The sequence below is a fragment of the Danio rerio genome, chromosome 25 (assembly GCF_049306965.1).
Source record: "Danio rerio strain Tuebingen ecotype United States chromosome 25, GRCz12tu, whole genome shotgun sequence".
NCBI lineage: Eukaryota > Metazoa > Chordata > Actinopteri > Cypriniformes > Danionidae > Danio > Danio rerio.
Window position 1 is genome coordinate 30645001 of NC_133200.1, and position 11810 is coordinate 30656810.

The window sequence follows — 11810 nt, forward strand, 5'->3', positions numbered from 1 at the left end:
ATGAAGTGCAGTGCAGTATGCTAATTTTAACATGCTTATTAATACTGCATGCTATTTAATAAATCAGTGTGGTTTAGATGAGTTTGTTTGGCAAACCACAGTTTCTAAGTAGCTTCAGCTTCTGCTAGTGTCACATCATCGGACCCTCTTTCTGTCATATGACCGACAGACAAACTGACTGGAAGAGAGGACTGAACAGGAGGTTGAAATTCAGGTGTCTCTTTGCCATCTTATAAAAAGGTTTTTTTTTCTGATGTTCAACCCCTCGAGCGACATCAGGCCTTGAGTCATGGGTGGGAAACGTGTCGCAGCAATTACAGCTCTATTAGGACATTTTTTCCCAGTTTTAACAGCCCCAGTGCAAATAGAAATGTTTTTTCACAGGTAAAAGGATTGCTTTTAAAAGGGTGTAAGTGTCGCAGGTGCATTTTGCTTCTTTCTTATAAATAAGTTTACATGTGATTTCTTTTTTTTTTCTTTCCATAAAACATTTTCCCAAAATCTTTTAACAGGTAAAACTGCTGGTGTTGGCTGTCAGTGTTTTGGTTTATGTGCTTGATCTTGGTGTTGGATTTGCTCACCTTTGCATACAAAGAAAGTAGTGGTTGAATAAAAGGTGTACTAAGCCATTTTTGTTGGTTTTGCCAATTTGATACAACTTAATTTAGTGCCGCATAATTCATTTATTATTAACAATATCAATCTGTCTCATCTCTGTCACTTTTATGAAAAAGAATACATAGCAAATGCACATTAACACATAATAATAACTATTAGTGCGCACATCAAATTACATTGATGTTCTGTTTATTATAAGCATGTGCTGTAGATATGTCAGATGGGAAATCAATTGTCAAAAATAAATGATAATTTCAATGCTGTTGTCATAATCAGAATAGTTCCTTGAACTCCTGCAATTAAAAATATATATTTTTATAACTTTATAATTGTTCTTGGTGTGAGTGGGCACTAAATCATAAAAACGTAATTAGGTAAATGAACTGGCATACGTAAACATTGCGCAATAAGAAATAAGTTGATGAGACTCTGCTGGTAATGTGATCTCAAAATGGCCACCACCATAAAGGAGAGGCCCACCCTTATTTAGAGTAAAACACATTCTTTTAGCCACTGATGGTCTTATAAATTGTCAAAATAGACTTTTCTTTGGATTTCACTTAGTACACCTTTATGAGCGCAAGAGTTTGAATGTGTTAAAGGGATAGTTCACCCAAAAGTGAAAATCGACTCACTATTCAACCATCAAGTGGTTCCAAACATTTATGAGTTTCTTCAACACTGACATTTTAAAGAAAGCTGAAAATCTGTAACCGTTCACTTCTATAGTTGGAACTACAAACACTATAAGGCCCAATCCCAATTCTATTTTTGTACTCCTTCCCCTTGGCCCTTGAAACAGAGTGTGAAAGGGAAGAGCTTCAAAATGTATCCCTAAGAAATGGGACACCACTAGCACCTGTACACATCATCATATGTCATCGCAATCTCTTTCTTCATATGAGATGGATGACGGCGACTGCTGTAGTTGTTCCATTTGCGTTATTTTTTGGCAACGATATCATGTTATCCTAACGATATAATGTGGCAATAAGATCGTAACTGTACTGTGCATTTACATCGTGGACATATTAATCTATGTAAATGCACGAAAACAACATTAACATTATAGCAGACACTGTAAAAAGCCACTAGACTTCTCTGACAGGATATTCAAGTGTCTTCAAATGACAGAATGTTGTGGGACTGCTATACAGGAGTTATTATGGATTGTAAATAGGGAAAGTTTGCATTTTAAATTTTGTTTTTAAACCATGATGGTTAAACAAGAACACCATTATGAATGTATTAAAACATGCTTGTTTGTTGTAAAAATTCATAATAATGACAAAAAATACAAATTTGTGCATCAACCCTTGGTTTCGAGTGTGGTCCTAAAAAATTATCTGTTTCAAGGGGTATCTAGCCTCTCCCCTTAGCCCTACGCAAAAGCTAAGAGAATTGGGACACCCCTACTTATTCATGTTAACGCGCAAAACAAGAGGGAAGGGCTAAAGGGGTAGAATTGGGATTGGACCAACAGTAAGTCAATGGTTTCAGGTTTTCAGCTTTCTTCCAGATATCTTCTTTAACATTCGACAGAAGTAATGATGAACTATCTGTTTAACATTATTAGTAAGCATGCTTTCTGGCCATATTTGATTTTAAATCTGTCCTTTTTAACAGAAACCTGGTATGGATCTAGCAGATACCTACATCACTTTTGTAAGGCAGAACCAGGACATTCTGCGAGACCGTGTGAATGACGAGATGTACACTGAGAAAATCTTTGACGTAAGTTTCTTCCAGATCTTCAGAGAGCATATTACCCTTTCCAGACACCATTTATATAATAAGTCTGCAGATCAACTGAAACGCAGCAGAATTACTTCAAACAAGGATTTTAGGAGAATGAATGTTCCAGCATTTCTCCCTGTTCCTTTTTCTTTTTTTTTTATTCTTTTCCAACCGCGTCCCTGCCGAGCAGTGGCTATTGTGAAGCCAGAGCAGAGGGAGGTGAAAAGGGGTGGAGAAAGTTTTTGTAGCGAGAGGCAATGAGGCCTCACCAAGAGCACTCATCAGCCCACTGTGACCACTTCCAGTGTCTGAGCACTCACCCGGGGCTCCTGTTGACCCGTTTACTCTCAAACAACATTGAGAGAGAGAGAGCTAGAAGGCACCAACGTGTACGTCTTGCTCCTTAATTTTGTTTAGAACACACTGCTCATCCTTCCAAGCCACTTTCGGAGACAGCAGATCTATGGAAAGACTCAAACACTCGAGAGAGTGTACACACAATCCTCTCCCCTTTAAATCTTGAGCAGATTGCCTTTGAAAAACGTTCTATTCCGCGCCAGATTGGAGAGATGCAGTGTTTTATGTCTCCTCTTGATTTATTAGACCTTTGCCGAGGCCTCCAGTGGAGACCGGCGGGCAGGATGGAGGTGGCCTGTACACCAGCAGTCCCTAATGTGTGTCACATGCGCACAGTCATGCACCGAGAGCGAGCCCAGAGACGGGTCGCCGTGTGTGTCAGCACAGAAGCTTCCTCATCAAGCAGCCTGTGTGTGCGTTACAACTCCAAACATCCAATCTGTCAGTCTGTTGCGAAGCATGTACGGTAATCTAATTCGAATCTCTGGATGGCTAAAAGTTCAGCCGTGAATATATTTCAACGCTTCTTCTTAAGAACAATATGCTGTACATCAAGCTGCCGATTGTTGTGTTGTGGATATGTTGAAGGAAATGGGAAAATCAGTCACTGCATGCCCTTGCAGGCTGCGGTCTGTTTGTCCGGGTCGCTAAATCACTGTGATTAGTGGAGCGATGAGGTTTGCACGGCGAGGGGCCGTGGCCCTCAGCCTGGTCACAGGTGCGAATGCTGCCCTCCCCTGCCTCCCTAATGAACCAGACAAGTGGACACTTAAGCGTTTGATTACCGACTGAGGTTTGGCTGATATGAAGAAATGCACTGCCGTTCTTTCACCTCCAACAATTAGGGCACCGTCGTCTGTTTCCCAACCAGCCTAAGTGCTTCAATTAAGTGGCGCCTCATCTTTCCGTTTTGCCCACTTTCCGTAAACGGCAGGAGCGGACTTTGCTGATTACTTTTGCGCTGTTTGGCTTCATTCATGCTCCTGATGCAAATTCGAACGCGCTAAAGCAAAGCCCGAAGGTAAATTACATGGGATACATTGGAAGTTCAGCCTAAGTGATATAGTTCACAAATAAACAGATGATGTCTTTTATGACACAGTCTATGCATTCAAGAGAAGTCATATTCCGACTGATCAAAGATTCAAATCTCAATCTTTTTTAACTTTCGACAACGTGAGCTAATGGTTTGTGAAATTAAATTAGAAGGATGAATGCCAATGTGGTCTAGTGTCAGAGGGTCCTTAAAAAATATTCACCATCAGATCGCCACTGATTAAAAACTAGCTTCTTTCATAACAAGCACCGGCCTTCTGAAAGACTAATTATATGATGTGTCCTCGCATGAAGGAAAATGTAAACTAAATGTGTTTTAAGTGCAAGATCAAGAATCAAGTGCAATTAGTAGGTTCTACATCTTTAGATTTGCCGTTAAGTGCGGACGTGGCCTCAAATGAAACGTGGGGCATGTGACGATAGTAGCAAGAAGTTCAATAATGACCAGGGAAGTAATGACTCTTAATGAATTTGAATTTATTGTGTAGATAAGCAGTGGCTCCTTGCGGGTCTTTTGGTTTTGACGACTGCAAAATTCAATTTTCAAGGCACACCTGAACAAAAAGAAACTTTTGACAGTCACCAAAAGTCGCTTTTTCTTTCAAACCCCATGTAGGTCACATCTTTTCATTTGCGTAAAAGGCTGAGGTTTTTTTCGCATCACATTTATGTCCCTTCAAGGTTTATCTCTCTTTCTCCCTTACACAGCAATGGTACACCTCTTTCATGAAGGCGGTGTGCGTCTGGCTGACGGACAGACTCGACCAGCAGCTGCATGTTTACCAACTCAAGACTCTCATCAAGATTGTCAAGGTAAAAGAAGGGAATACAGTGTGAACAAGTTTTTGTTGGAAACTCTGCTGATGCTAATTGACTGTGACAAGAGTGTCAAGTTCAGCTTAGCTGCACAACAAATTCCATTACCATGAGAATGAGAGATTAATTAGTGGCAGAGTGGCGTTTCGGGTGAATCTTCGAATGACTAGAAGTCAAAAAGTGAAACAAACACATCTTAAAACTCGTTCTCCATTCTTCATTTTTTGTCATGCAGAAGTCGTACCGTGACTTCAGGCTGCAGGGTGTACTAGATGGCACATTGAACAACAAGAGCTATGAAACCGTTTACAGCCGGCTCACTATCGAGGAAGCCACGGCAGCCGTATCGGCCACTGATGGTCTGCAGGGCATCACCATGAGGGACAGCGATGAAGAGGAGGGTTAATGTCCCACCTACATGGACGGTCATAAACTCGATACAAAGAGGTCGGATTCCAGCTCTCCTGATTGGAGCTCACACTTCATGCTCCCCAGCCAGTGCCACACTGCCCACTTGTCTAAGCCGGTGTCACCATGCTTGTATAAAACTCTCATTGGCCACTTCCAGACAGCTAAAGTATCTCTGTCGTTGTGTATTTGATGTGCAGTGGCTCATCGCAAGGCAAGTTCCAATAGTGGGAAGCACTCGCAGGCACAAATTCACACACAAAGGAGCAGCTGATGATTTGTAAGTGTATCATAGACATGGTGTACCTGAGTGAACGCTAGAAATGCAGAGCTGGAGAAAAAGTAGCATCCGCTTATGTGCTGTTTTTGTTTTTTTTGTTTTGTATTAGCTTGGGATCCTCAGGTCAAAGCTTCAGATATGGTGGATGAAATGCTAGCTGTTCACTGTTATTTGATGAAGTTGTGACACTGTTCCACTCAATAGCTATGAATTCACATTCAGATTCTTCTGTAGAAGTAACCGTTGAGTGTGTTATGTATAGTATGCTGTCAATGTCCAAATATGTTTCAGATGAAAGATGTCATTGGATTTTAATAAGAGCTGTATATTTCTATTGTCTTTGTGCACCTGAGGTTGCCCAGGTGTGTTGAGTGTTACAATTAAAGTGTTTTTAATGTCACTGCTTTGGTCCTTTTTATATATATTTTTTTTTCATAATATTTTGACATTATTTTATCTGAATTAAATGAAATGTTCCTTGGCTTTTGATGATTTTAAAGATTTATCAAGGTTTGTATAAAATCAGTTTGAATGATTTTTTATTTGTTGTTGTTAAATATATATTTAAATTATATATTATACATTTTTAAAAGTTTTTGTATATTTAAATTATTTATATTATCATTTTCATATCTTGTTGCAAATTAACAATTCTTAAAATTTTATGTTACATGAAAAATACGTTTCAAAAATTTGTTGATTTTTATATGTCTTGACACAAAACCTTATTGAACAGTAATATTAAATCTATATTAGGCCCTACATTAGCGCCAACGCCAAGAACATCTTATTTAGAGTTTCTATCTATCTATCTATCTCGGTCAATAAAAATGCCGACTTTGTGTATTGAATCCTATTCAGTGTGCGGCTTTCTGTATTCTGGCCGGTATCATGTTAAATGGCCTTCGTCTTTATTGTGCATATTTAATAAGCACATCAAGAAAGAAAGAAGTGAAATTCTTTATAAACACAACAGCCTTCTGGCGTGATCTTCATTATTAATATATAAAGTTAAGACTAATGAACTGAGTCATGCAAAAAAAATTAAAAATAAATAAGTAAACAACACATTGTAAATAAATTTAAAGAGTAAAACGCCAAATGCGTATAGAAATTAGACTTCTAAATGGGAGACGTTTATTTAAAGTAATTGTTTACCTCCAGCTGTTTAAGGTTAATTAATAAATGAAAGACGATCAAAACTAAAATGATTTATACAGCCTGAATCTTGATATCAATCCTGTTTTAAATGTGATAACTTCGATTCAATCTTTAGTCTGCTTGTGACCTTGAAACAATATCATATTATGTTAAAATACCTGGATATGAATATGGGTTTTTTTAAGGCAACTTCAATGTCGGAGAAATAAATAGCGACGTTGATATGCTAACCGCTGCCATAGAATCATTTATAATATTTCTTACTGAAAGACACTTTTCTGCAAATTATATTCGGGGAAATCATAGGCTACGTTGAAATATGAAACGCATACTTTTATTAACCAAGTCTAATTAGAAAGCATAATAACTGAATAGTTTTAATTTTTAAATTCGTTAATAAATAGCCTAAATATACTCTAAAAATAGCTATTTGTAAGTAGTTATTTTGTCGACACGTTTTAGTAAATTTTTGATATTCTAATACTGTCTGACTATAGAGTATGGAGATGTAAAAGTGCATGACAAGATTTAATCCCACACATTGACCAAAAAGAAACAAATATTAAAATGCATTTGTCTCGTGAAATTACAGGGGAGTTATTTTCTCGTATTGCCTTCGCCCAACTGAAGAAATCTGAGGAGCAGCATATGACAACAGTAAGGTGACTGCTTATTATGTAGAAAAAGCTCCAAATTGCAGGCTATTTGACACCCATCTGCTTCCAATTGAACAGCAGTCAAAATTAGCAATGTTCTAAAGTCGCCCTGAAAACACAAACATTATCATTTTAGCGCATTTACTGCTGATCGTCAATATGCATTGTATTAAAAAAACAATATCATTAATATGTATGTCTCACAATAATAAAATAATTTAAAAGCACAATATGTCAATGACGCTCTCGTTTTCTATTTAAATTACCTTTTAAACAGAATAATCCTTCACGAAAAAAATCTTCGCATCGAATCACTGTCAACTGTATTTTCACACAGAGCTGCCACTTTACATTTCTGCTTTTGCTCGCGGACTGGATGGTAAAGCGCGCGACTCTCTCTCTCACTCTCTCTCAAGGCATGATCTCAGCTCCTTGGAGGCGTTTTTCTGTTAATACCTCTCGTTTCCCGCACAATTCCCAGATGAGTGTCCTCGCGAGTTTGCGTTTGGAAAACGAACGTCGTATGATGCCTAATATAGCTTTACTGTACTCTTTCTTTTCCGTATGTGTGCGTGAAGCAGCGCGGCAACCGTCGCGTGAATTTCACTAATTACACACGAAAGCGTTGCAAAAAAGATACCTATTATTTGCTTATATTTCACATTAAATTAGCTATGTGGTTATTAAGTAGATTAAATCAGATTAAATGTGCTGGTGGAATCGACGGATGTTACTTTGTAACATGGGAAAAGCTTTAACACCAACAGTTTAACCAATTAAAAATTAACCACAGGGGTAAAATTACGATCATACATAACCAACTGCCCCCTGAAGTGACAATAAAACTCTGACTAGAAATAGAAATGAACAAGTGCCTATACTGATTTGACTGAGAACTTATATTCAACAAATGACAAAATAAAATAGCCTTTTTAGTGTTATATTAAGCTTGTGTGTTTGTTTAGATTTTTATTTTTATAAAACAGTCGAATATATTTTCCATTTTAAAATGTAATAAATGAATTTGGTTACAAACCTGTACACGAAATCGTTGTGCCCAAATCAAGTAACTGTTGTTTAAACAAAGATTCTTTTCACAGTAGTATGTGAAAAGTATTATTTTAGCTGACATTAAAAAATCAGATTTCAAATCATATGTTCAGGTTTTAAAATAGATTACGTTTATGCAAAAAAAAAAAAAACATCCAAATAGCCTATCATATCCATGATTTCCATTTTTATTCCATGATTTCCATTCACTTCATGCACGTTTTACTTGTAAATCCCTAAATTAAGAATGTCGTTTAAAAATCGCCGTCCTATTCAATAAAGATAGGTTAAAAAAACACACAAAAAATGCTGTTCCAAAACAGGTAACGTGCAGTTTTTATATGTCAAATGTTGAAAAACATGATGCATGCGCGCGCCTGTCATCCTGCGTGAGGTACAATGATGTCACAGCGAGGCGCGAGGGGACCGGAGATTCGCCCAGCGCCTTACAGTGCTAATAAAGAGCACCTTCTTCAGTTAGTCACCCACATCAGTGTGTAGGACAAGTGCAGGGAGGGAGAGGGGAAAAAAGCCGCTCTAGTGATTGATATAACTAAATCGAGCATCTGGGCTGCTTTACGTGTCTTTGACGTGCGCGCGTGGTGAGCCCTGAGTTGCGCTATTGACAAAACACTCTTTATTGAGCAATCCGGGGCGGACATAAGTGCTGATTGTCCGCAATTGACAAGCAGCGGAGCAGCCAGGGGGGCCTTTGCGCTTGATGATGTCTTTTCTTGCGGGTCACTGAGAGGAATCAAACTTATCTACAAAAGGAGGACACAGGTACAGGTGCTGCGCTCAAGTCATGGACAGCGCGCTGTACCACTCAGCGGGAATATTCGGCGCCCCTTCGGCTTCGACTGGAGGAAGCATGATCGCGAGCTCCAAGCCTCTCGCGTTTTCGATCGAAAGGATTATGGCCAGGACGCCCGAACCAAAGTCGATACCGTTCCCGAACTTATTCCAAGCTCCCGTGGGGAAAGCGGAGCCCAAGCAGTCTCCCGCCCCGTTGCACTGCATGATCCCCCTCATGCCACTCGCCTGCGAGCCGCCTCATAAACTTCACATCAATGGATTAGACCACCCTGATACTTTTGCGTACAACGCGAACGAGCTGTTGAGCATCGGACTGAACTACAAGAACGAGCAGCAAGATGCGGCTCCGGCCATCGGACAGTACAAACTATTCCGGCCGCGCGTGGTCAACCAGTCGTCGTTCCACGCCATGGGAGCCGCCGTCTGTTACCTGAACTGCGGGGAAGGTGCGTGTCCGCCTCACGCGGGTCTGGTGAACCTGCACCCCATGGCATCCTATCTCCTCAACACGCCGCTCCACGCGCGCCAGAAGAGCCTGTTCTCCTCGGAGAAAAGCAAACAGGGGGCCGTTGCGGACAGGTGTCCTCCTGGCGTTTCTTTTAAGGAGCTTTCTCACTCTCATCTGCACCATTACATGAAGGAGAGCGCGCACATCTTGTCGGAGAAGTTGTTCAAGAACTCGGCGGCTAAAGTAAACAGCGGCTCTCCTCAAACCAAACCAAAGGTGTTCACCTGTGAAGTTTGTGGCAAGGTGAGACGAACGAAATCTATTTTTTTCTTTTAGCACGCACCGCATGTCTTCTCTCTTTCTCCCATTCTTTAACACAATTTGCAATTTCAGGTGTTCAACGCGCACTATAATTTAACGCGTCACATGCCGGTTCACACGGGCGCCAGACCGTTCGTCTGCAAAGTATGCGGCAAAGGATTCAGACAAGCGAGCACCCTGTGTCGCCATAAAATTATCCACACTCAGGTAATTATGCGCATAATTTTAGTTTACAAATAAATAAATCTGATATCTGTAAATGTAATATCTCAAACGAATTTTTGCAACTAATTCGCAATTTTTTTTAAATTATAGCCTACTCTTAAATGTCGTAATCATTGGTGTTAACATCTTGTTTATTTGATTTTTTCGTGAAATAAAAAATACAAGTCTCAGAACGTTTTTGCAGTGATGCAAAAGTTAGAAGCGCTATTTTTTTGGGTCCTCGGGGAACCTTTTAGTAAACATTTAATACATGTTTCATTAAATAACTATAAATAACAAATCGAAATAAGTTTTTCCACAATAAAGATTCTTTTGTGAAATGAAAAGATTCTAAAGTTCTTCGTGGATCCAAGAATTCCAATGAAGAACCTTTTATTTTAAGAGTGTACAAGAAAAACAATGTTCATGTGTTGCCGTTTCAATTACAGAACATATAAGAATACAGCTCAATGAAATCGCCGGGTTACATTGAACTTTTTCTCTCTGCTAAAGAAAACTCTTAATATGTTTTTTAGCTTTTCCATGCCGAGTTCAATGACTTGATGTTTTTTTTTTTTTTTTTGATAATAGAAATATAGAAATAATGAACAGATAGCGATAAAATTAAACAAAGTCTATTTTTTAACTAAACATAATAACAAAAATATTAACAAATACAACAAAAATAATTTCAGCAATAATAACTAAGTTAAATAGCTAAATCTATTTCCATTTACCAGTGATTGTTCTTTAGCAGTTTTTCAGTCAAATGCAGGTCTTGCATGATTTTGGAATAGCCCATGCCAAGTGAAATATCTTTAGTAAAAAAACAGAGTTTTATTTTTTTGTTAATGTTTCTCATCTGATGTCCACAGGAAAAGCCGCATAAATGCAACCAATGCGGCAAAGCTTTTAACCGAAGTTCAACTCTCAACACTCACACCCGAATTCACGCAGGATACAAACCCTTCATTTGTGAATTCTGCGGCAAAGGATTTCATCAGAAAGGTAGCTGTTCTTGAATTGACTATATATATATATATATATATATATATATATATATATATATATATATATATATATATATATATATATATATATATATATATATATGCTATAAGCGAAATATTGATTAATAAAATCCCATGGTTTTTTTCCAAGGAAACTACAAGAACCACAAATTGACCCACAGCGGAGAAAAACAGTTCAAGTGCAATATCTGCAACAAAGCCTTCCACCAGGTGTACAACCTTACATTTCACATGCACACGCACAACGACAAGAAGCCTTTCACATGCCCGACATGCGGCAAAGGTTTCTGCAGGAACTTTGATCTTAAAAAACATATTAGGAAACTGCACGACATTTCCCCTGGACCCCACTCACCACCGACACCCACTGGAAACACGGAGGGTCAGTGAAAAAAGATCCTTTGGTAAAAATGGTCCGGAGAAAAAGAAATCTAATCGCGCATGCAACGTTTTATTTTTCTAAATGTGTTTTTTAATATTATTTGTAAGATTTTTTTGAGCGACCGTCTTCATTGTTGAAGCTCGTCTGTGAATGGTAGATTGATTCTTTTTACTCTCAGGGTATAACGACAGTCTTATTTATTTAAAACTGTACTGTTGTCATTAACTTAAAGAGAGTAACTGAAATCCGTATATTCTCGTGACCGCTGTGTATTTAAACCCCATTTTATATGTTTATTATTTATACACTTCTTTGTATTAGCCTGTTTGCCAACTGTAAACGTTTTAAATCAATGTGAATATATATGCAAGGTTTGTTGTATATTTCAAGTGACATCTGATCTGTCAGATAAGAATATAAAACATATGATAAAGGGGATAGGGAATCCAAATAAAAACATATCTTATGC

At 38.4% G+C, this 11810-nt stretch overlaps 2 protein-coding genes across 14 annotated transcripts in view; both read left to right on the forward strand.

Moving 5' to 3' along the window:
• The window catches only part of cadps2 (Ca++-dependent secretion activator 2), a 365750-nt gene extending 360078 nt beyond the window's left edge, over nt 1–5672 (forward strand). For all 12 annotated transcript variants that reach the window (XM_073943222.1, XM_073943226.1, XM_073943221.1 and 9 more), the window contains 3 exons: nt 2245–2352; nt 4477–4581; nt 4820–5672. In XM_073943222.1, the coding sequence (XP_073799323.1) occupies nt 2245–2352; nt 4477–4581; nt 4820–4990 (384 nt within the window). In that variant the 3' untranslated portion in view covers nt 4991–5672. The remainder of the gene's footprint in view (nt 1–2244; nt 2353–4476; nt 4582–4819) is intronic.
• Nucleotides 5673–8626: 2954 nt separating this feature from the next.
• On the forward strand, nt 8627–11810 carry fezf1 (FEZ family zinc finger 1). 2 transcript variants are annotated; one of them, NM_001114348.1, is given in 4 exon segments: nt 8627–9706; nt 9797–9931; nt 10804–10936; nt 11090–11810. In NM_001114348.1, coding segments are annotated over 4 exon segments (1290 nt in total). In that variant the 5' UTR covers nt 8627–8944; the 3' UTR covers nt 11350–11810.